At 40.0% G+C, this 26,701-nt stretch overlaps 1 protein-coding gene across 1 annotated transcript in view; it reads left to right on the top strand.

The window, feature by feature from the left end:
• gbe1b (glucan (1,4-alpha-), branching enzyme 1b) overlaps positions 1-26,701 on the top strand; it is a 76,999-nt gene that overhangs the window by 18,399 nt on the left and 31,899 nt on the right. Inside the window, exons 6-12 of the mRNA XM_070829024.1 lie at positions 818-908; positions 2,031-2,240; positions 10,242-10,357; positions 11,546-11,673; positions 11,981-12,079; positions 20,994-21,104; positions 21,221-21,392. Of these exons, the coding sequence (XP_070685125.1) occupies positions 818-908; positions 2,031-2,240; positions 10,242-10,357; positions 11,546-11,673; positions 11,981-12,079; positions 20,994-21,104; positions 21,221-21,392 (927 nt within the window). The remainder of the gene's footprint in view (positions 1-817; positions 909-2,030; positions 2,241-10,241; positions 10,358-11,545; positions 11,674-11,980; positions 12,080-20,993; positions 21,105-21,220; positions 21,393-26,701) is intronic.

Raw genomic sequence — 26,701 nt, 5'->3', positions numbered from 1 at the left:
GAGGCTAAACTCCAACGTCTCTAGTGACGGCTGCCTTTGCCTGCCATTTCACTTTCTTGACTGTGGAGAGAGTATATATATAAATATAAAAAAGAGAAACTTCCTCTCACCCCAGTGCTTTGTCACACTCCTTCAGAAGCCTATGTTTTTTTTCTCTCTCTCCCTCTCTCCCCCTCTCGAGCCTGAAAAGAAGCTGCAATATAAATAAATAAATCTGCTCCACACAACACTGAAAAACCACAGGGCCTCCCTCTGGAGTGCTCAGTGGCAGTTTAAAAGCCTGTTGTTCTCTTATTCATAGAAGCAGTTTTCGTAGGCCGTTTTGAAATGTTGTACATGACCTCCTGACTCTGATAGCTGGTGTTACCCCGTAGCCACAACTCTTAACAATAGCAGAGCTTGTGTGAAAAAGGAAATGCCTGAAGCTCACATGTACAGTATGACTGACACGGGTCAAATAGTATTAAGTCATAATGTTTCCACACACTTGCTTCACCAAATTGATAACATATTAGAACAGTAGACGCTCATAAGGCTTATTCAAAAACAGCACACCTCATAAGAATTATTGGCATTTTTCACTGATGCTTGGGATATAATCTAAGCAAGTGCTGTTATTTTATTAGGAATCATGAGAAAAGTAAGATGGGAAGAATAATCCCCCGTCCCTCCACAGCCCCAATATCTCTGAAGTATTTGCATAGATTTACTTCGATAAAGTTATCTCTATAATCTGGTAAGAAAGCACTTGATATCGAGAAGAGTCTCTTTGACGTAGAATAATGTGTTTATTCTGCTGTCTGTCCTCTGTGTCCAGGTTACAATTGTATTCAGATGATGGCTGTCATGGAGCACGCCTACTATGCAAGCTTTGGATATCAGATTACAAGTTTCTTTGCTGCTTCCAGGTAAATGCTTGTCAATTTCAGAGTATGGCTTATATATTTTGTTTTTGATTTCAAAGTTGCCATGTTAAAAAAAACTGTAATGCCTATGGTTTTCATTACAAGAGGCTCCAACCTTTTCTGAGCATGAGCCGTTCAGTTTATTTGCGTTTTGTAATCACTTGTCCGTGTTGTAGTTTCCATTGCTATCGGCGGAGTCTGCCATTCTTGTGCAGGAATCAGGTGATTCAGAAGAAATGATGCTTGAATGTGATGTTGAAGACAAAAGCCAGAGTGCATTTCACATAATGTTGAAGGCAACATCCGATCATGAGTTCAGCATCTTCTTTAGTCTTCTTTACTGAAGCAACTTGACGGTTGGCCATGAAGATGAAACTGAGTGAGAAACTTCCCACTTCATAGAAAGAGTCACCTTAAATCAAGGTCAAGAAGTCTGACACCAGCAATAATCTCTCTGTAAATACATTTGCTGTTAATCCAGAGAGTGGTAGGAGTCGTAGATAAAGGTGGACTAGTCGTATTTATCTTCTTTCAGAAATCCCTCCTTCCTTGCTTAGAGTAGAGCATAAACCCAACCAAAGTGTAACGTATAGTGTAATTTCACCCATGATTGATCTCTCAGTGTCATTTAAAACCCAAGCGGTTGAATACCGGGAAGCGGGGTAATACTGTCGCTATGTGTCCTGTTTAGAAAGGAAGTAGATTCAAAGATAGCTGAAAGGACATACAGTACAGGATGCTATTGGGCAATATTAGGAGGAGTGAAGGTATGTGTGTGAGTGTGTATATGTTGGTGTTTATGCATACATACAGCATACACACACATATACTTTGTGGAGTGTCCTGTGTCCACAATGTCTTTTTTTAATGACCCTTTTAAATAAGAAAGGACAATAGAATAGTGAGAATATTAAACAAAATGTATCTAATGACAAAAGCCCTCTTGACACTCTGGTTGGAATGGATGATCTTTAGACAGATGATTGGGGAAGAAGATTAACTTTGGGACATTAGATTCAGGGTTAAGATTAGAACTAGGGGCATGTTTGAGTTAAGTTTAGGTCATGAAAATGGTCTAGGTTGCACTGTGCTAATCCAATTCTGTACGTGTGTGTGTATTTATAGTCGGTACGGTACCCCAGATGAGCTGAAGGAGCTGATAGATGTGGCTCATTCAATGGGCATCGTGGTGCTGCTGGACGTTGTTCACAGCCATGCCTCCAAGAACACTGAGGACGGCCTGAACTGCTTTGATGGCTCCGACTCATGTTTCTTCCACTCTCCACCCAGAGGGGAGCACAGCCTGTGGGACAGCCGTCTCTTCAACTACTCCAGGTACTCCCTGTTTGGTTCACTGTTGACTGCTGTGCCTCAAATTCTTGTACAGATTCATCACTCTTCAGTGTACTGTGTGTCCTGATTGCAATTGCATGCATAGAGGGTGCAGTCATTCAAAGTTAACTCAAAAGCCATTAAGGGTGTTTTTCTAAAGAAAGGCATATTAATAATCCATCATCAGATTATATCTATATTTGATAAACTGTATGTTTATCAAGATCTAATTGGAAACTTCATCATCATACCACCTGCAGTGTCAAAACAAAGAAAAATGAATAGCACAAACTGTTTCTTTTTAAGATAATTGTGCCCTAAGTCTATTGGCATCAAAATATGCTCTTTTAGATGTGCATAGATGCATATGGTTAAAGCACGACGTGTGAGGCAATTTGATGCATTCACATCGAAAACGGTGCTTTACACTTTCAGTTTCAACAAGATGGGAGAAAAATAATTCCTAGGGAACACTAACAACTGGTTGTCAAGTCTTTTCTGGAAGTTGTGAGAGACATAAAGAGCATAATTAACATAGAAAGCTGTGTTATGTAATTAAGAATGCAATAACGTGATGTACCGTAGAAGTGAAGATTTACCTGCTCTACAGTTTGTGGTATTAACAGATCTGCATGAAACCAGCACTGTGGGGCCTGCCTTTGACTTTATGCTACTATAGTTTTAATGTAATTAAATCTGACATTTTGTTTTTAATGAGCCTTTTTAGCCTTGTCCACGATATAAAAGCAAAGACCTGCCCACTGATTACCAGAACTTCAGCACAACATTATGCTCCAGCTGTGGAGCATTGAAGTCTTAGATATGATACTAAACTCATGGAGGAGAATTAAAACCGGCGCAGGCTGCGTCGGATATATAAACGTTTACCTTTAAATCAAGGTTGATAAATGAGCAGTATGGTTTTAGGGTTTTTGAATTTAAAACAAAAAATGTATAAGCAACATATGAACAGATTGATAAATGAGCCCAAATGGGATCTGACATACCACTCTTTATATTTTCTCAGACTATCTGATGCAGCATGATGTGTTGAAGGTCAAAAGCAAGACATGATCTCAAAATGACAGATTACATCTTTCAGCAAAATGCCCATGCAGTCAGGTTGACTGTTAATCTGATATTCCGAAGACGTAGAATGGGCTATTAATGGTGAATTTAAGTTTCCTCAAATGGTCTTGATTTTACCTTTTTTACCCGTTTGGCCAGACAGGTGTTGAATTTTAATGCATTATGAGTAATGATTTGATGTTACGGTCTTGGCAGGCTTTGCTAATGCTCATATTTTCAGCTAATTACAAAAGTGTGAGGGAAACATAAGAGGCATCAAGTCAGCAGGCCGTTTTTTGACTCTGCTGCTGCTTAGTTTACACCCAAACTATTGATTGGTGTTGTTGTAGGCGCTGTTAATTAAGTGTCTCTCCTCTTGCTTCTGTCCCCCAGAAAATGATCCCAGCACACATAAAAGAGGAGCAGGCGCTGTTGAGTCTATCAACTGGCTTTTTTGAACTCGCTTTTAATAAGTGTGTGTCGGTGTGCAGCAGTTTCCAATACATTATACAATGTTTAGTGTCAGGCATCGCGGCTATAATAAGAGAGCAAGGTTCTTCTTTCATTAGTTATTGAACTCTCCTCATATCCGAAGCACTCATTAAACACGGTGCAGACATATGCCACGACTGGGAGGCATATGAGGAGTCATTTGTAAAAGCCCAAAGGAGCTCCGCAATGTCACAGCCAGTTCATTTGTCTTCTCTTCCTCTCACAGGTTGTTTGGACGTGTCGTTTGTGTCAAGCTTCTTTGCTACTCTCTTTGGAAGGAAATGAACCTCAGAGGGTAGCCACGATGCTAGTGTGAAACACAGCCTGTTTTTAATCAAGCAGCCTGCTATCAGCCATCACAGTCTGACGATGATGTTCTTATTAGGTTGACAGAAGCTGACTGATACTGGCTATCGGAGCAAAGATGTATTTTCCAGGTTGCTGCCTCATCTGCTCTGCTGCCACTTTTGCATCTTTATCAAAGAGCACTTTTTTTTAGTTGTGGTATGTGTTTCTTCACAGCCTTTCCTCATAATACATTCAACTCAGTCTGGAGGACATGCTGTTTAGATAGATGCCTGCTAAACTTCACTGCCCTCTAACTTAAATGTGTCTGCTTTTGAAGACACATCCAGTACTGTAGATGCTTAGCCTGGCTGACAATATAGTTAGTTTATGTCAGGAGGTAGATAGATTCTTTGTTTGAACCTTTACTTTGAGCTGAAATGTTCCAAGTGCCCTTGGAACATCAAAGGATATATTTCTTGTACATCAATTGACCACCTGATAAAGACTTTATTAGCTCTTAAATGTATCAGGATGTATATTTTATATGAATGTACAAAGTGACGCACCGGACACTTAACTGCTCTTGATGTGATAAGCAGACTCTAACTAGGGAATATCTGAATCATTTGTTGGCCGCTGTTTCTTTCATAAACCTTTTTCAAAGTCGTCAAAGTCACCTTGAGACATTAACCGAGCGAATGGAGCTCGTGGTTGCTTGTGTAGGGGATCGGCAGCCAGAGAAGCCAAGCCTTTTTGCAGATCAGGGCCTTCAGATGTGAGAGTTCTGAGAAGCTTGATGTGGGCTCGTTCTGTAGTCCCCCCACCTCTCTTAGGATCATTTGCATCCATTTTTCATCAATCTTTGTGTGAATTCTTAAGATATGAAAAATAGGCCTAGGGCCAGGCTTTTGAAAAGTCTTTTTAGCTCTTCTCCATGTTCTCATGCTGAGAGATCAGCCCTGTGTTTGAGGACCAAGGAGCAATAATTCTCTCTTTGACAAGATTACTCTGTGTGTGTGTGTGTTTTTATTACATTAAAATATTTGTTAATGATGTGTGGATGGGGCGATATAAATAGTGAATGTTTCTGTGCCTCTGTGCTGCCGTTGATCCTAAATGAATGAGGACAAAAGATAGCTTATAGACATTCAATAAATGAGATTAGCACTGCTTGGATTCTAAGTTTACTCAACAATAAGGCCGACTCAAATAATTGAGCTTCTCTGATGTATAATGTAGTGCTGAATCCATCGATCAAAGTATGTTTTTTTTTTTTTTTTAATCCATGTAACCTTGCAGAACTCCCATAAAAATCAACTTGTTTCCTTACTGCAAGCTACTGCCATGTCTAGTGTTTTAGTCTTACATTACTGTGTTACAGTAATGCTAAGCATGCATTGTTTTAAAGGGCTATGCAAAGAATTAGGAAAAACAGAAATGATAAAAAACAAATCTGTCTCCATCTATCTCTTTGGAGCAATTATGTTTTTTTTTCATACAATTAGACCAGCTTTGAACTATAGATGGGGCCCAGCTACAGTCTGATCAGTGAATAAACGCACGCTTGAAATGTCAACTCAGTCCAAATTCAGTCATTTCATTTAGCACCCATGAGTCATTTCCCCTTCCCCATCAAGTCACACAGCAATAGGGAAAAGCTATTTATCCCCTCTGGTGAGCTTCAGCTGATGAGCTCAACATAGCTGTAGGTGTGCATGGCGGCTGGTTGGAGTTGCCTGCGGGGCTTTCAGCAGGTGCCGGTTGCAGCCAGTGGGTAGGAACATAGCGGCTCTGCACTTAAAACTGCAAAAGAGTACTATGGCTGTAGTATTTGCATTTCCATGTTAAAATGTAGGTTGTAGAGGAAAGACTTTTTACGCACTAACAGCAAACTGAAATTATTAGTTAATATATTTATATTATTATATTTTTTTTCCAGGGGCAAAAGATATTTTTTAAGAGCCAAAATTGAGTCTCAATATTTCTCTTTCACACGATAATGAAAGACGATTACTTGCTCAGTATGACAAGATTGCTAAGCTATGTTGGCGAATGTTTACAACTACACTAAGCAAGCAAATGGCTTCATAACTGGCCAGAATTCCATATAACTACTACTAGTGATTTCTGTGGATTGTTCCCCCTCTTCTCCTCTGCCATCGTCAGGGACTGTTATCCCCTCAGTAAAGCCTGGAGGGCTGCACCTTCCCTCAGGACTGGCTGCCAAGTTCTATTCTACCTCTTTTTGTCATTAACCAGTCCCATGTAGTCTGCACATTGCAACACGTGATATTGATGTTATCCAGCTAGCTAGTTAACTGAATAGATGTGCTTTTGGCTTTCTTTGTTAGACTGGTCATATTATTTAAATCACTTCAGTGATAATTAAAGACAACATATTACTTCAGAGATAGTCTGCCACTAAAAGTATGGTCCATTGGAGAAAACTGTTGCAATTGAATTCTGAAAGGCAGCAAATGCAAGGTGATAATAATTACAGGTTGCTAAACGTACTGTACAAACAGTCTCACAGGCAGCAGAATAGCCCTCCCAGGATGACAAGCAAAAGCAGCTACCTGCCAGGCAGCCTAAAGAATGCCAGACAAATGGCAGATATCTGACACAAAGCACAGCAATACAGGGACAGTCTGTCAGACAGCTAGATGAGAGTTTACCCTGTGAGGCAGCCAGTATCACCAGCCTGTCTGGAAGCCTGCTTAACAATGTGGTACAAAGTATAAACATGCATTTCTTGCACATGTCCAGCACAGAGCACGTATTTGTGTTTTAAGACACACGCTGTGCTGTTTGGCTCATTGAACAATGTTTTACCAGACTGCAGTTTATTTCATGAAAGGGTATGTGAGAGTTAAACATGATTAAAATGTCTGCCGTTAAACACAAAAGTAATAGAAAAGACATTACACAACATCAGCAAGTCATATCCTTCAAGGTTCTACTGTGCATATGTGCATTTAATGTATCTACAAGCTGAATGAATAATTCCGTGACTGAATGGATAAATAAATCAAGCTTCAACCAAGAAATTTGAATTTATTGCAGGTGTCACTCCTGTCAGTGTCTTTCTCCTGGACGCATTAATGGCTGCAGGGATTGGAGAAAAGTTTGAAATGCGTTAAATGAGCCACCTTATTTGTCCTTTTTGGTCCAACAAATGCACACCATCCATCAGGCTGTCTAGCGTCGTTGTTTGAGCATCACACTTCTTGTGGAATGACCTGTCAGCTTCTTAAATTTATTTGGTCTTATCTGCAGCTTACCTGTGATGTTGTGAAAACAGGGACTTAAATCTTTCTCTCTGCCATCACGACAAGTTGCCTTGAACCCTTATGCAAAATTGACTCCTAGAAAAACAGCATGTTTTGATATCTGCTCTGCTTGCAACAGAACATAAATACCATAATACAGGTCACAGTCATGCTCAGCCGGAGGTGGAAACTGGCCCCTCTAAGGAGCAGCTAAACTTGAAGCTGATGTGATATCACATGTAGTGACTTTTGTAGCAGTGTGTGCTTGCTGGTAATACAACAGCGCATTTGATAGATTGCCTTATCTTACCCTACAAGCAGCTATATTAGAGCTTTACATTATTAGTGCTCTCTAACCAGGTTTCACTGTCATTGCTGAGTTTTAGCATGAGGACAGTGTAATATGCAATTTGGTTTTGTAATAACACCACAGGCCGAGTGATAACTTCATTGAACTGCATAGATAAGCAGTGTATTGCATCTGGTATAGAGATCTACTTTCCTACTGTAATTGGACTTGATGATGAATGGCATTGTGGGTCCTAATGTGGCAGTATGGTTTCATCTTGGGCCTCTGGCTCTCACTGGCTATTATCTCCATCCCGTGAGGATACATTGTGTCTGAGCCTTTGTTGGCTCTGCGCAGTGGAGTGGAGGACCTAATCTATTTATCACAGGGTCTGCGTGACCACCCATCCAGGCTGCTATATCGGATCATACCAGGCTCCCCCGTGCTCTTCCTCAAGGGAAGGAAGAAGCGCCGATGTAACATGCAGCTTCACACCTGTCAAACAGTGCCGAGGTTGGTCATCCCTGAGGAATGGAGCACAGAAGGCAACGCATTTAAATGTATTTTGTGTCATGGCTTACTTGGGCAAAAAAATCTGGGATTTTGTCTTTTGCCATAGATGATGTAATCCTTAGCATTTAATGTTGGGACATTCAGGAGATGAATCAGTGGTAGGATTTAAACAGGAGACATCGTCTCATTGCGAACAAGAATTGTCTAGTGTTTAAATGGATTTTTGTGGTTTTGAGATGTTATTGAAGTGTTGCTGAAGCATGAATCTGGGACTCCTCACTGCTTGACCAACCTTTTGACATGATGCAATTGCATCATTCAAGCAAAAAATGTTGAACTGCCCCTCAGTGTGGTGTCACAACTGGAGGAAGAAAACAAATGAAATTCACTATATAACTTTTCTAATGCAGGGTCTGTGTAAAGTTTATATGCTGCCCCTGTAGATATGGAGAGCTGAAAGGAAATCAGAACTTCACAGTTATGTTCCAAAAGTAAGAAAACTTCATTCAATATCACATTAAAATTTTTTTAAGAATGCAAATTACTAAACATTCGGCCGTACAGTAAAACTTTACTCAACTGCATGCTGTGCAGGTCACTCCATTTTATTTCTCTAGACAGGGATGATAAATATTTAAATGTTTGTTTTTACTGCCTTTTAATGACCGTTGCAAGTAAGACTTCACCAAACTTGACAGACTGAAGCCAGTCCAGCCACTGTGTGTTATGATATCTTAATAATTTTGCTATGCACATGAAGAGCCAAGCCCAGATGGACTTCTAACACGGCAGAAACACTCTGGCAATGGTGACAGACTACCTAACTAACTAACTGACAGTATTTCTTACATATAACATTACAATGCAAACAAAGAACTTCAGTCTCTAAGGGTTACAAATCAAATATGCCACTAAAATGTCCTTTTTCTAAAACACAACTGCAGTACTGCGACCCAGTGAGTGTAGCGCATCATGATTAATTACAGTTTTAGGTGAATAAACCCCAAACAGTATGTTTCAGCAGAGGTTGGTGTGAAAAAAACTCATTGGTTTACTTTTACTACAGACACACCATAGATACCAATTTATCATGAAAATAGAAAATATCATAGGTTTATAAATATGTTTATATACAAGTACTCTCGACACATACACATACTCAGCGGTGCTTTTCTGCTGCTTTCAAACATGGCATCCATGTGTACAATGTTCCATTTGGTGCTCATTACGCACACTGCATAGAGACAACCGGATCTTGAGGTTTAACTGATGTTTCCATGGCAACATGTCACTGAATGGAAAGAGGTGAGGTGCGTAGTGTACTTTGCCTTGAGTGGCTGTTCAGATCCAGATGACTCTCCCATTGCTCAGTCAGGAACGGGCGCTGGGGCCATTTATGGAATCCACCTCCTCCAGCCTCCACCAACACAGTCCAGCCAACAGGCACAGAGAGCATCTGCATGCTTTGTAGTACATCAGGGGCAATAAAACACAGCCACAAATTAGGATTTTATATTCAGATGGTTTGTTGGTTTCCCCCATTTTTTTTCTGGAACATTTGCGCTCTTGCTTGTAGGACAGAAGGAGCTCGTCGTATGTTGAAGGTGGAAGCCAAAGCGAGTAGAAGCGTATGATTTATCTTATCCTGAGGAGAGGGGACTCAATCCCCCTGCATGGTGTTTGTTTACCCAAGTGTAGCATGAAATCCTATCAGTTCAAATACACGGGGATGGGCCCGGCTATACTAAATGCTTGCCCAGTGGTCATGCAAGTAGTCTGATGGAAATCGGAAAAGTTGTTGTGCAAGTCACTGATTTCTCATCCTGACAACTGGATACGTGAAAGACGGCGTCCCCTCTGTGGTGTAGTTAATGAAAACACCATCGCCTGTCACTGACACTCCATCTCTCACATAATGGAGCTTTAGTTATCAATATGTGAATGTCCTGTAGCGGTGAAAATTAATCTCTGGTACCTAAAGTGCATGATGAGATGTGTGAATAATTCACAGCTTCTTGTTTATCTGACCTTGGGTGTGTGTATGTGTGTGTGTGTGTGTGTGTGCCCGTCTGTGTGTTTTGCTAGCTGGGAAGTGTTGCGGTTCCTGCTGTCAAACCTGCGCTGGTGGATGGAGGAGTATTGCTTTGACGGCTTCAGGTTTGATGGCATTACCTCCATGCTGTACCATCACCATGGCATCGGTAAGGCTTCTTTGTGTGCATCTTGTTTCTCATTTGAGGACTGTGTCGTGTCTGTAAAGCATGTCATCCTCCTCTACCTTTGAAGCCACAGTGGAGTGTGCATCACGGCCTCCAGAAGCTTAAAGAATAAGGTTGATAGGTGTTTTGTTGAGAGGTTTTGATCGATGCCCATCATGTGGTGAAATTTCTCATCTACAATTTAAAAAAAAAAACACAAGGCCACAAACGGTAGCTGTTGCCTAATCACTTAAACTGTTTCCAAATTAGAAAATTTTCAAAAGGCTCGGAATGAAAATCATTTCCAACATGATGTTTTTAAATAGATGTTGATGGGTGAAAAACATATTTATTGCATGAATTAAAAAATGAGGTACTCATAGAAAGAATAGTCGCTAAACTTGAGCCTGACTGGTTCCTCTACAGTATTTCAAATGACGGCAATCGTCTGAGTGAAGTGTGCAATTTCACATGCTACAATGTCGCCTGATTGGATGGAGTTTTAGCATTTATTCAGTCAGGAGAGCCAATTGAATCGAGCAAAGATTTCAAGCTAAGAAACACAGCAATGTGCTGGCAAAAGAATTAGTATTAGTAGGGGGGATAGAAGAAGACTGTTAGCTAATGTTAATACACATGTAAACGTATTAAAAGTTCAGCTTTGCAAATGTTTTATAGCAAGGAAACGCACTCAACATGTTTGGCAGGCGTCCTAATTACACACAACAATCACACACACCAAATGCATCTTGAGAATGTTCTATGTCAAAGACGGAGATCGTAAATGTATATCGAAAAGAGTACTTCACAAGAAAGAATCCACATAGTCATCTGAAGTTGCTGTCACACAGCCTATGGGATGTGTATAATTATTATGAATCTCTTTGAGTATCCCACAAGTACCGTAGGTGCTACTTTACAATCTCTAAAGTGGCACCTTACTGTGTAACTTCTGCAGCAGATAATGAATCAATGATATATGTCTCTGTAGTAGTTTGGAACCTGAGTGAGCCTGAAAATTGGCTTTAGAAATTATGTTTATGTCTCCATATTAAAGACTGTACAGAAATGTGTTGAAGATATGAAGTAAAGCAGAACTTGCAGTTAAACAAACAGCTGAGGAATGAAGGATTTTAGAAGTTTGGGAGGAAAACATGATGAGTGTTGACTGTGTGGGTGTTTACTCCTCAGGCTCAGGCTTCTCAGGGGACTACAGTGAGTACTTTGGCCTACAGGTGGACGAGGACTCTTTGGTTTACCTGATGCTTGCCAATCACATTCTTCATACCCTTTATCCTGACTGCATCACCGTTGCAGAGGTAAAAACACATTTAACCACACACACCTTCAGCATCCTCTTGTTTTGCAACGACACTGCCCACAGCTATTATTAATTAAAAGCACTTATTAGTTAGGCCTAGCTTACTTACGCATTCATTGGCGTAATTAAGAAGTAATCCAAGAGGAAATGGGATGTCACTCTTTTTTTTGCCTGTGGTACAGGATTGTCAGCCCTGAATATGTGAGCTGTGTAGTGCTATTGATGTGATCTTGGCTGACTACTGAGAAAGAAACCTGTGCACACAAAGGGAGAATGTGATATGAAATAGTGTGACTTCTCTGCAGGATGTGTCAGGGATGCCTGCTCTCTGCAGAGGAGTGGAGGAGGGAGGACTTGGTTTTGATTACCGACTTGCTATGGCCATTCCTGACAAGTGGATTCAGGTAAGATGATTTATGTCTTTTTAATCTACCTCTTTTTTGCACCCCTTCTCTTTTTTTTTTTTTTTTCGTCCCCAGAAATGTCTACAGACACCGTAGGCCTGTGCTTGCACAGGAACTTCTGTACGAGCCACAAATACAGTAGAGAGAAACTGACAGCGTTTGCTTTCAAAACAGGGATGAAAGACAAAAGGAGTGACAGGGCATGTTAGGAGGCATTAAACACTCTTGTGCTATATTACAGCTGAGCCTGTTGCTGAGCTTTTGAGCCTTTTAAGAAGCTTTCAAGTGTAAAATGTGTGTAGCAATACAGTGACACAAGGATTTTGCTCCGTATTTTCCTAGAAGAAGCCGCACACTGTTGTGCTCTAGTGTAACCTTAATGGACAAGGAGGCTTGATACACCTTCAAAAAAGATGCAACATTCTCAAGGAGAAATGGTATACAATGGTAACATAATGGACTGACTTACATCCTTAGAAAACGTCTTGTTTACTCTACAGTACACAACGACAAGAACATCCACAGCCTGAAGAATGTAGTTCAATGCAGTTCAGTACAATGATCCCGGCCCTATTTTTGTGAAGCTTACAAAGTTCAGTTTTTGTTGTGTGGGTTTTATGAGGTATTTATCTGATGTGGTAAGTGCTGTAAGTTAGTGGTATTTTTGAATTAGATTGCATTACGTTAAGAGGTGTTAGTACTGCATCATGTGCTACTCTGGTTACTTAGTTTATAGGTGACAAACTTTACCAAGCCATGAATTAAATTACACATTTATTTATGGATTTATTTATCTATTTATTTATTAATTGATTCATTTATTTTTTTCAACTGCAACTACATTACTTAAGTAAATGAGTTTGTTGTTTCAGTAATATCACACAATTTCACACTGTTCTTATGAACCTGTGGCCAGAAAGCTTAAATATTATTGCATCACACCTAAAAGGCAGCTCAAACTGTGTTATATAAAATTACATAAAACAATTGAAAATGCAAAAAACAGAGTAGAATAGTAAAAACCTTTTTATAAAGCAAGGCTCTAACCAGTGAAATACCAGACAGACTACTGACTGTGAGGACAAAAAAGGATTAAAGTGATGATAAAATGTATCAGTATACTATTTCCATTAAAAAGATAAAAGTGAATAGTTCTTCGAACTTGTGCTGCAGACGCAGTCACAAATATAAACCGATCACATGAATGTTCTGGATTTTTCCTGCTGTTACGGTAAAAGTGCTCTAAAGTCTCTTCTCTTGTGAAGAGACTCTGCACTTGAGTTGTTTTTTTTTGTTTTTTTTTTCACCAGGAGCTGCGAGGGGTTTTTATCACACTGAAGAAGGTCTTTGTGCTTTTTCTAAAGCGGTGCTAATTTCTTTTTCTTTTTTTCCTCCTTAATCCTACCTGCTGTGCAGATGGGAAGGTCATTATGTATCCCTTCAAACGCAGAGTTATGAATAAATATAATATATTATTGAAAATAAAAGCAATAAATGCAAAAGAAAGACGAGCTTTAATAATGTTAACATGAAGGTCGTCTAGTCACTGATCCAAACTGAAATTCCTTTTGTGATGTTTTTTTTCTGAAGTGGAACATTTGAATAGGCTGGCAGTCACCTTTACATTTCACGCTGATTCATTATTCAGTCTGAAATATGTGTCCTTGAGGTGGCTTTTTATAATGATGTCAAAGCAACGGTTATCCTTCTGTTTGAACTTAATGCTCTGTTGATTTTTCCCAAAGAGTCAGTCTGAATTTCAGAAACATAACTTTCCCAACAACAAATTCTTGATCGAGCAGGTTTGTGACCCTACACAATTTTAAGCACATATGCCATTCAGAATTAAAAAAGGAAAATGGGCAATTATTTCTTACTCTAGCGCTAGAGACAGTAAGCTGTGAAGAAATATATAAAATATAATTTTTAAGTGAAATGATGGAATTTCCATGAATAAATTTAATGAAATGGCAACAGAGCATGACAGGCTATAGTCCTAATATCCGGACATTCATGAATGATAAATTCCCTCACCAGATCTCTGATGCTTTTTCAAGCTTTAATAAATTTGAAAATTTTTATAGTGAAATTTAAATAAATGTCTTCATTTGTCAAGACTTTATTATCTTGCTAAACAAATTGAAAGAGGTGTGTGTGCGTGTGCATATTTTCTTCAATGCCAAACTTTCATTTAAAATCATGAAAACTCTGAATAGAGTTTTGTTGTGTTGGTCCACAAAAAGAGATCTTTGCTTTACTTACAGATAAAATCTGACTTGGAATGTAATGAACTTGAAAACCTAAAGGAGAAATGAATAATCTTTAACTAAAAACAAAATATGAAAATAAAAAAAGAAGACTTAAAGTGGTGAGTGGGGGGTGCTGTGTACCAACTGCTTCTAATCTTAATTAATTGATTTATTAATCTATTCATTTATTGATTATTGCATTGTACTCGTGTGCGCTTATTATTTCCATAAAAAGTTTCTTTTTTGTTAAATGTCAATTTGTCAGTAGTTCTTCTTACTATAGGATGTTTCACTACGTTGTCTTATTAAGTGTAGTTCTGGTCATACTCTACTGAGGAAAAGCTTGTTTTGAGGCAGGAAGTCTTGTGGGTAAATGGCCTATCGGGCAGACCAGTTTTCTTGCTGCCAGAATTTTTCAGTATTTCCCATGTTTCTTGAAGGTCACCATCAGTCATGCCTTTCGATATAAGGTCCATCTCTTTGCTCTGCTATCTTCCAGCTACAGAAATGTAGCTAATGTGTACACACTCAAACATAAAAACGTTCATAAAAACACCCGCTGAAGTAAAAGGCCTTAAACTGCCTCTGCATTGGCACATACAAAGGATGTTAAGTGTTTGTTTTTCAGGACTCATATGCAGTATATTTTTAGTCTGCTTATAATGTTAAGTCATGTCAAAATGTCACATTACACTATTATGATCATAACCATTACTTGACTAGCATTAAAAATATTTCACTATGTGATCATTTTATGGTTGTGGCTTTACAAACAGTAGCCTAGAATAACTGGCAGCTCAAAATTGCTTGTTGAACCTTGAATGTAAATATTAAGAAACCATTTAAATGTGGCTTTAGTTAACAGCACATACAACGTTAAACAGAAAACTCTCTCACTGCTCTCTGTATTTAATTCCTACATCTCATACATAATTGACATCAGCATTTTATTCAGGCAAACATGATGGACTTGAACATTTACAGTGATTTACGCTGAGGGACACGGATTATTTTTGGGCTCTGAATGAGAGTTGTAACACTAGATTTAGCAGACGAAATGCATCATTACCACACAAATTGTGAGAAAATAAATGTGACGACAGTGATGGGACATGATTTATAGATACCTCAGTCAGATGTAGCATTTACATAGGACAATAACAAAAACAGCATCTTAAATTTTTTGAGTGAATTGAATTTTACAAAAACAACTTGCATATTTAATGTCACTACTAAAATTGAGTGAGTCCTCTCTCACTAATTGTCACTGGCAAGGATAATAACACCAGCCAGGGATGTGCTACCACCCAGCGCTGCTTCAGACTGGATGGGAAAATCTGGGCGGCAAATGCTCTCCGTCCTTCCACAACAACTGTTGAAGCACCCTTTAGCACGGCACTTCAGCCCAAACTGCCACTGTGAAAGTACTTAATGGCCCACAATGGGAAAACATTGTTTATAACTGTGCAGCCATCAGGTATGAAAGTCCATAACAGTGTGATGTTGAAGCCAAGTAGCACAGGAAAAGAGCTGTGCATTCCTGGCCATCCATCAGAGATAAATAAAGGTTATTATAGTTATTTCTAAAGTTCTTTTTGTTTGTCTGGCTGTCGATCCTGATGGCAGCGACATCTTCACATCCTGCAGTACATGTGCAGACACGCTCTCAGAAAGCTTTTGTCAACCTTGTTTTAGAAGAATGTTTGCCTCTTCTGGAGAACTTGGATATATTTATTGTTCTTGGAATCAATTCATAACCATTCATTTATTTTCTATGTCCCTTTGTTGTTTCCCCTAAGCTTATTTTAATAAAGAATGCCACCCATTCATTGTTAGTATGCTGCTGTGTTTTTATGAAATCAGCAAATATTACTTCAGAAAGTACATTTGTAGGAAAGCAGACAGACAGCAGGTTATCCCGGGGGATGTGTCAGTCTGTTTTGGTTGGCTGGTGGATGAATGCGGATTGTTGGTGTGTGTGTATTTGTGCATGTTTAGAGAAAGTAGAGGCCTTTTTTGTTTGATATTTGAAGGAAAATGCTGTTTGCAGAATGCCTAAATAGGTTATCTGTTGTAAGATTCATGAAAACCTGTGCCTTTTTATCCTCTAGCCCACACTGAAAGTTATATTTACTCATATTTTGGTGAAAAAGCAAAGCAGAGTGTGTGACCTCAGCACCGCATGCAACCTCTTGCACTACAGTTTCTTGTGTTTCTCGATGGGGGAAGTCTATGCATCGTTAATCAAGTCTGTCTCTCACAGCGGTGGGTTTTACTCTGTAGTGAGGATGGAGGGAGGAGAAGGGGGGCAAAGGAAGGGAGGTGTGGGGGGGAAGGGGAGGGATAGAGAGGGAGTCCCAGACCTGACCTTCCTCTGTGATACTTGCAATAGCTGTGCGGCAGACACTGCTGTACTGCTGAGACGCAGCCTGCTCCACGGTAACCAGAGGTTCCACAGGATTATCCTCCGGACGCCTCTGGAGAGGTTGTTGCTGCTTTTACTTCTCAAACAATAATGCTTGCAATGCAATATTCGTTTAGATACTTCTTCTGGTTGCATTTTTTCAATTAAATTTGTTTCCTCCCCTGAGGAGACTTGACGCCACATGAATCGCAAAGCTGGAGGAGAGCAAGTGAGCAGTGAGATTCATGTATTTCTGTGCAGGGAAGCATTCATATGAACATGCCTTGGTATAGTCAGTGAAGTGCACTCAGGGCTAGCCTTGTCTCCTCTCACAGAGTGTCAATTAGGGAGGGATTTGAATGGACTGAAGTGGAGCTTCCAGTGAGGTATGTGCTGCAGAGAAGGAGACATGGAGCGGGGAGAGCGGGCATTCAGGACGACAGACTGAGAGACAGACAGACAGGCAGGAGGAAAGAGAGACAAAGAGTCGGAGCAACAGGGCTGTGAGCTTATTTATAGATTCACATGTGTGCACGAATGAATCTCTCTCAGTTCCTCCAGCGGGGCCTCACGCTGTGTTTCGTCCTCAGCATGACTGATTGATATGACTCATTTACTGGCTGCAGAAGGCTGTTAGGACCAACAGGCTGTGAAAAATTAAGATATCCTAATGAGAGGACCAGATAAGGCGCACAGCACAAGTTTGGGTGATTCGATCTGATTATGACCATAAAATGCTGTCACTCCTAATGGATAATGTTACAAAAGCCCTCTAATTTAACAAGCACCCTTCCCTCCAGCTACAATAGATTGAGATGTAATTGAAACAATTAGAGGCGGAGGAGGTAGAGGGCTCGCTGGTCACAGCTTGGATAAGAGAAGGCGATGCAGAGAATTCTCTGGCATCCCTCCGCTTCTCTCAGCTCTTCAACTTGAATGACCTCAGAATCAATTGTCCTGATTTTTGTTTCTGTTCCTCCATTTATTTTAATTGAATGAAAATATCAGTGTGCACAGCTCTCTCCTCATTAGGTTCAGAGGAAAAATCCATTTCCAGTCAACATACTTTGCACTGTCCATCACACTGGACTACACTTTCAATTAATACAACTGCTGGCGAGCAATGACGGACTCCAGCTTATTTACGTAAACATGTCAGCGGCTTCATCGTCAGCCTTCAAAGGGCACCCACTCCCTTTGACCCCCTTGGCCGGTGTCACCTTCCTCTCACCTCTTGTAATGGCAGCATTTCAGCTTCAGCCTGCTCTATTTTATTAGCTAATTACACTCTGAGGTGTCCCTTGTACAGTGTTAACTGGATGTATAAGATTTAGACGGTGTGGGTTCCTGCTGCAAGGCTTTTTATAGGAAAACTGTGAGGTGAGCTAAGGAGTGTCTTTGAGCTGAGTGAAGCCTTTCGCAGAGATATTTGCGTAGGCAGAAAGTTCATTATAATTTCCAAAACTGTAAAAATATAAAGATAGGGAGGCATTAGCTTGATCCATGGGATTGCGAGTTGCACGCCTTCGTTCCCTGCTCATCTCTGTGGGCGGCACTGCATGCGCGTAGAGAGGATGTCCCCATAGCAACACAAACTCAAACACATTTCCTGTAGTTGTGTTTGCAAGGACAGGAGAGACAGGATGCTCAGGCCAGCCAGCACATGTAAAACACGAGCTTTACACTAAACACATGCCTACCTCGGAGCCCTTCCTAGCTCCATGCGATGGTGCCAGAGAGGTTCCTGAATCAGCCACAGCATGTCAGTGGCAGTGGGATGACCTCATCCTGCACTGCTAGATTTTTTTTTTTTTAAGTTTTATTTCTGGCTCTGCCTAATTAATCTGGGCACTCTGGTTGGCTCCTGACAGCAGGCTTGTAAAGTAAGATTTGTGCACTGCTCATTATCATTGATGAAGTGGAGTGTCAGTGGTGCCAGGAAGCTCGGCTGGTCGGGGCTGATGTGGGTGAGCTGGTGGTAGGGAAGTCGTCAACCCAGTCACTCCTGTCTCCGCTCCGACAGTCCCACTCCCAGATTAATTGCTCCCAGACCACTTTTGCGGTTGAATTGAATTGTAATGATTCATAAGGAAGTGCAAAGTGTCTGATTGTACGTGGATGAGGAGGCGGCCGGGATGTTCTCAGGGGAATATCCTGCGGATTCAGTTGTTAAAGCTTTTGCATTGGAGCTGGTGGGCCAGCGTTTAGAGGATTTATTTATTTTCAGCTGGTGTTGCATTTTTTTTTTTCAGCTGCTGGAGGGAAATTCTTTTTAAAGTTTGTGTTGCTGGTCAGTTTAGATATCTTTTAAACTATGGTATTGTGTTATTGGCTGCCACTAACACATGCTGCCTCAACAAAATACTTTCACTTAGATGAAAATCTTGTGAATATTAACCTGGTAAGTATGACCCATAAGCCTTGGTTAATGATTAATGTGATGGATTGATTTATTCTCAGGTTTGTGTTTTTCTCACTTTTGGTTATGTCTATGTTTCCTTGTGAACCTGACAATCTACCTTATATTTGTCTTAGTTTTTTCAATCTTTAAAGCCTCCACTCAGATTCCACTGACTCTTTATTGACCTTTCTGTCATACTTGTCATTCTTTGATTGTACTATGTACACTTTTACCTTTTAATATATTGGAGACAAGTGTGTATAAGCTGCCCTTGGCTCCCATCATTTCTTACACCTTTATATTGTGCTGTATGTACTGTTTATTGTACTGTCTTTTACCACAATGTCTTAATGTGCCTAAACGTGGCTTCAAATTTAGTTTTTGTCCATAACATTGAACACTCGTGACTAAATAGAGTAGATAATAAGAGAGTTTAAAAATAAAGGGTTTAACATTCCAAAACAAAAGCAAATCAACTACATAAATTAAACAGCATTTTCTTTTAAAACAATGTTATGTGGTGCTTAAATACAAATTATTTGAATACTATTAAAATCCATTTAAAATTTTCATGGAACAAACACGGGTGGACGTTAGATTACCTGGCAGCTGTGATGAGTGAAAGCAATCTATTATCAAAAGTTATCTTGTTGGCTTGTGATTTAAGAATAAGACACTAATACTAGTTCTAATATTGTTAACACTGATAATAGAATGCAACTTCTTCTGCACCAGGGGCCCGGGCAGTTTTGATGCTGAGCTAAAACCAAAGAAGAGCCGGAGTGGCTTTGCTTGAGGATCTTAGGTCACGCACTGAACTCAGAGGGAGTTAAAAGGTGTGAAAATTTAGCACATGTAGATGACAAGTGCCTCGCTGAGGTTCTGTGGTGGCATTGGCAATGACTAATATGGCCACACAAGGCTAAGGTGAAGAGGAGCGGATGTGAACAGATGGTGATATATAGAGCGGGATAGCCTCTATTTAGGTGGACCAGCCAGTTCATCTCAGACGTATTGATCGCCACAATTTACTCTCTTTACTCAGAGGATTATGGCTCTGTAGAGTAATATAAAGGTTTCCTGACGTGTCAATCAGCTGTCACAGCCAATTCCTCCGAGCAGACTTCAGCCTGTCACTGAGATGGGCTCGCCACCTCCCCCACCAATCAGACAGGCTGCATGTCCATCACCAAGGGTTCTTGGAGGGCATAAACTCTCTTTTTTCCACTTAGGAATGATATTGATACTGTGGCTTTCTAGCATCCCTCTTGTTTATGGAATCATCTCTGTACCCACTACCGTCTTCATGGTTATCTTTACTGTGGCCTGTGCTCCTGTTTTGCTTGTGTAACTTTGAGTGATTAGGACCAGTTATAGTGACTGTATAGCAGCACTGTGTGGGCTCATGTGCTCGAGATGCATCTTTTGGTGGCCCCCCGTTTCTTTCTGACCTCTGAAAATGACTCCTTTGGCAGGAAGTGTGCATGAAGGCAGGCCACTGGCAGGGCATTGATTCCATGGTTGGATTTATTGTTGAATCCCTCCGTTTGGATGAGAGGCTCTGACCTTGCCCATCTCAGGTGGGGGGAGCTGATGCCTTACTACCCATGGGCTCTAGTGAAGTTATTAAAAACTCCATTACCGCCATTCAAAGGTAGACATAACTCACAGTGCGGATATAGAGATGTCAAAACAGAGATTGATCTGAGAAAGAAGTGTAACCCAGAGAAAACTTAAGAAAGGTAGAAATACTGCCACAGCTGAAAACTTGAGCTTTAGACATCAGTCAGAGGCGAACGGATCTCTCAGCTACACATCTATCATACCCTTTTTCAATAACCCCTCTCTGTCACTGTGTAGATCTTGAAGGAGTTAAAGGATGAGGACTGGAATGTGGGCAATATCGTCCACACGCTGACCAACAGGCGCTATGGAGAGAAATGCATAGCCTATGCAGAAAGTCACGATCAGGTAGATTGTTTTCTACAATATCCTACTTCAAGATCACACTACAACTACAAGATCCTACTTCCATAGTTATCTGCAGTATCTCCTTGCGGTTAATAAAATATAACCCACCTTTCCAGGCTCTTGTTGGGGATAAGACTCTGGCCTTCTGGTTGATGGACAAGGAGATGTACACCAACATGAGCACCATGATTCCCATGACTCCCGTCATTGACCGTGGCATGCAGCTGCATAAGATGATCCGCCTCCTCACTCATGGTCTGGGTGGAGAAGGCTACCTCAACTTCATGGGTGAGTCATCATGATAACACACAGAGAATATAGTTACCTGCACAGCTATCTATAAATTATACTGTGTACTATAATAAATGATATTAAGCAGCCAATGAGAAATATTGTATTACCCTCATTACCTTTCTCCTGGTGTCCTGTGAGGTCCCCTTTAGCTCTATAAAACTGTGATGGACATTTCTTTCCGACATTTTATAATGCAAACAACTAATAAATTAATTTTAAGTCAATAATTGCAGAATTCATCTGTAATAAAGCCATCATCTGTGCAGCCTTATTTTTGGATGAATGAATTTCATTTACACGTGTCAATTCAAAATTCAGGTAGAGAATTTACAGAGGGCAAAGGATTTAGCTCATCATGTGCGCGCTGTGTAATCATGTGGATTCAGCTCTCACATCATTCATCACATCACAGAGGACGCAGTGTATCAAACTACATCACATTACATGTCATATCATCATACCATACTTAATAAAATCATATGACCAGGTCATATTAATATATAATCAAGGTCATGATTATGAGTCAGTGGCCATCTGGTTGCTTCATTTTTTATTAAAAGAGACGGGGAGAATCGCTTCAGAGCCCTCTCATGAACTGTGAGTTTGAACCTCTCCCTTCAGGCAGACACAACAATTCCTGAGTGTTGATCGAACAGCTATAAACCCGCATTTATTCTCCTGTCCATCCAAGTCCTCCACGGACAACAGGCAGAAACAGGCTTCACTATAAATTTTTAATTGATGGGCTACTGTGTTCATTTATGTTACTGTTCAGGGTGTTATCTTTTGTGCTAAAAAGTGGTATTTATTTTTGTACAGCAAGTCAGTGTGTCTTTTTTGGTTTCAGGGTAAGACCAACAATCAGATTATAAGTAAATATTTGCTGATTCATAAAGGCTTTAAACAACATGAAGTAGCCCGTCTTACTTATTTTCCATCTGGGATAAAGTGCTCAGTTATTAGATTTGTTATATTTCTTTCATGAATATATATCTCTGGAGTAGCTCACCACCAATGAGTCAAGGCTGATGATAAGCATCAAAGGAACCTTTTTGAAGTGCGGTTGACATTAATACTCACTTTCCAGAGCTGATGGTGAAATACAGGACAAAAGCTGTCTAAGATCAAATGGGTTCTTTTTTTTCAAATGGGTCCAATTCTCAGTCAGTGTTGAGATGCTCTTCATTTTCAACACATCCTCCGAGCCATGGCATGGCTTTATCGAAGCCTGCTGGTAAAGATAATAAAGTGATAATTAATGATGCTGAAAGCTGACCTTGGTTGAAGGGAATGTGTTTCCTTGCATGTGCCGCTCCTTGGCTTAATGTAGTTACGGCCTACACTTCCACAGCATTTTAGCTCCACCTGGTGACCAGGTGATCCGGTCAAGCACCAAGCAGCCAGAGTATTTCAACAACGGCTGTGCTGGATTCATCGTCACTCAGTATTCACTATGGTGTCCCTTACTTGAGAAAAAGAGTGAAATACCCTGTGAGTTTTTGCTAAGTGGATTGATGTGTGGGGGAAAAGAAGCACAATCAAAGCAGCTGTTCTCGATGGACAGCCATAACAGGGCAGCTCATTATGAACAGGATGTCAGAGAACTGACCCCATGTGGGCAGGTGAAGGACAGTTGATAGTAATTATATCTGATTCTCTGGCTAAAGTATAGCTAATAGCACACTCTGCTGTGCTCCTGATGCTTTGTCTCCCATGGCTTTTTGATGCCACATTTACTCTCAGCCAATCAGTGCAGCATCAGACTCATCAAGAGTTGATAAAGAGAGGGAAAAATAATACTTGAGATGCCAATTGGACAATGATTTCATTAAGTCAGGTATCATTTGTGGGAAAAAAAAGACTAAAGGAGCTGCTCTTAGGCAGTATTTGTTAAGTCCACGATAAAGCTAGAAACAACAGTATCAGAACCAGAGGACTTGTATCCAGTAATATTTTTATAATAATGTGGATGACAGTTTTGTCTAAGTAGTAAAATGTACCATCTATTTACATATGTACCATTAACATACATGTTCATGCTTCCCACTGGCCTGCACCTTATATATTTGTCTTTTCAATGTATCATCCAGTAGAGTACATTAAATTAGAGTCACTAAAATGATGCTGAAATACAGGTTTCAAGTATAAATACTGATATTCTACATTTATATTCACTTTAGATTTGAACCAGAGAATAAATCTGTAAATCCCTTCTGTGTCCTTCACCTGTCTTAATACAGTCTAAGTGGAAACATGTCTCTCATTGCCTTAAAAGTCTATCCCTAATAGTGAGCTTGCTTCTCATACTGCCGGCTGTGAGCAGTTTCTAACCTCTAGATCAAAGATAATTCCTCTCGCTGATGCAGTTTGCCCCGGTCTGGACAGGAAGCTTTTTATTACCAATATCACTGCAAGAACTTATGGATGTCTATCACATGTGTGACTGTTGTCCTCTTTCTGTTATTCTAATTTCTGGAAGCAGTTATGAGGACCTAGAAAGCTCTTTACTGTGAGTAGTTATGTGATTGAATTCTGATCCCTATTCAGTCAGTTTTGACTTTTCTGTTTCTACTTTTATGCATCAGTTGTCTTGTTAGGTTTTGTCACCAGGTGCTGTGTCATACATTTGGAGAAAGGACGAATTTCTTTGTAGTCGTAGCAGAGCTACTCTATAATACAGGAAAGCTGCTCACAGTAAAATAAAATCTCCCTTGATTATTTAACAATCAAAGCTAAATATGCTTCACTTCCTTAAAGCAGAGTGTGCAGAATTACTCAAACTCACAATGCAAACTTTAGTTTACCCCTCAGTGGTTTGAAGAGCAGAAGATATGGAGAGGAGACCAGTATTGTGGAGACGCAGGAAGGAGTATTGTTTTCTTTTGAGAACTGCTTTCTCACTGACTAGAAGAATGGTGCTATCATCTTTTGATGACAGTAATAATAGATGAAAGTTAAGTGTTTTGTGAAGAACACAAATCAGCGAACTAAAAAGAGTTTCAAAATCTACAAAGACACATAGCGCTGAAGTTCAGCCCAGAGAAGTGCAGGCCATCGGATGAACATTAGGGAAATGCTCAAGAAAAGGAAAAAAAGAAGAATCAAGTAGATCCAAGATGACATGCCGTGTCAATGGATCAATGATGGCAGAGTCATTTAGTCAGTGCTGAGCAAGAGCAAATTGTTTGAGCAAGCAAATCAATTTGAAGTGCCTTGCCCAGAAAAACCCATTTATTTACTCATGACCAATAACAAACACCACACAGCAAGCAAGCAGACAGAGGGTGCATCCACATTTGAAACGCTGAGGGATGGATACTGTAGAGGATGTTGGAGTGTCAATGACATTAAAGCGCCAAGTGGCATGGCAGTAATGAAACGCCTCAGTGGTTTTATCATTACATCAGCAGGGACAGAATGGAAGCGCTAGTACTTCCTGACTTTCAGAGCTCACAGAGACTTAAGATAACCTTGCAGATTTACAGTCTAAATTATTGAGCTAAAAACTTCTCCCAGCAATCTGTATTCATGGAGTGCTACAATGCAACAGGCAACCATCATACTGCAGCCTTGGATGGTGAATTGAAAACCAGCGCTTCCTCATATATTTCAAATAGATAATCTCACTGAGGGCTAACCGTGCTTTTAGGCTTGTGGTTTTGGATGAACGAGGCAATCCAACCACTGCTGTTGAACCAGTAATGCTTATTTAATGTGCAAACTGGGAGTTGGAGTGTCCATTAACTCAGTAACAAGAAATCAATCTAGCAAGTGCAAATAATCATTGCATCAGTCATTTTTTTTTTTTTTTTTTTTTTTTTCGCGCTGCATCTGAAGCCGTCTGTGACTGTGACTCTCGCCGTTTCCATCCCCTCCGATTCTATCATTGATCTTCCTTTGCCAGAACTCTTCCAATGGAAAACACATTGATCCTTGGCTCCTTCTTGTGCTGCTAATTACTGAGGGGACTGTGTCACTGTCAGGCCCTTATCTGATGCAGGGCTGTGTAGAGGAGTAATGGGATGTGCCAGCTGAAAAGCTGTCTGACATAGCCTTGTGTAAACACGGTTGCCCCCCATTAATCATACCGTTATTGGATCAATTTAAGCATCAACATTATCTAATAAAGGTATTAGTTATTTTTTCCACACTTAAGCATGAGAGCAACTTCTCAAAGGAAAATAACTTTTTCTTATTTTGATGTTTCGCACATAATTTTTATGATCTAAATAACAATAAAATAACAATTTAACTGCTGACATCTAAATTAAACATGAAACCATAAAATCTGGATTACTTTCCACTAAATTTCAAAATTTTGAACTCTTTGAATGGGTGTAAGTATGCCAACAATTGCTTTTTAGAATATGCTAAAGTCATAAATAAAATATTGTACACATTGTAAATTTGAGCATAAGTTGCCACAAGGGTAAAAGTCAGGGAATTAACAAAGTGATTGCAATTTATCCTACGAATGTATGGTATGAATGTATGTTTCACTCAAATGCTCAAAGGTCAGCCTGATCGTGGTGATAGAGGAGAAGTCAGGGGGTCACTAAAGTCAATAGGATTTAATCTGTTACAACCATGAATGTCAACGAATGAGATTTTTCAGTCTGCACCAAAGTGTTTGAGTGACCCACAGACATTGCCATTCCTAAAGCCATTATGCTAGCATTGCTAAAAAGAATGGCTAATGATGATGATCTATGATCTGTGGCTTCTTTACAATTTGGGGGTTTTACTTTTGTAGTTTTGGCCATCAGTCATATCAGGAATAATAACATTCACCACTCGCCAAGCTAATTTCTGAGATCAAAACTGCAACATCACTAGCAAGAAGTCCAGTGAGGCCAGAAACATGAGTAGTCAGGTCATTCAGGTTTTATACACACCTCCAGGTTAGCCAAACTTGTTTTTGAAGAGAAGACAAACCTCAAACAGTAATTTGCTCTTCTATGTTAACATCCATCACAGTTTACAGACCCATTGCTTGGGTCCGCTGTGATCATACTTGCTGCGTGTGACCAATTTTTCAGCACAATTTGACGCAATATAAAGTGGCTTATTTACACTCCGAACCTCTAACCACTAGTGTTTCTTGCCCCATCTGACTACACTTAAGTCCGAAAAAAAAGGAAACTCAAATAATCCATCAATGATTGTTTAAATAAACAACGCTTGAATAGAACTCCTTTATCTCCGATAACTGTGCTCCAAATATATTATGAGACACAAATGATGATTTTTATGTATGTGTGTGTTGTAGTGAGAATCCATCATAGTTCATCCTTGTACAGAAT

This window comes from Pempheris klunzingeri, chromosome 4, assembly GCF_042242105.1.
Source record: "Pempheris klunzingeri isolate RE-2024b chromosome 4, fPemKlu1.hap1, whole genome shotgun sequence".
NCBI classification, from domain to species: Eukaryota; Metazoa; Chordata; class Actinopteri; order Acropomatiformes; family Pempheridae; genus Pempheris; species Pempheris klunzingeri.
Note: the sequence above shows the minus strand (reverse complement) of the source record. Positions and strands in the feature narration are given on the sequence as shown.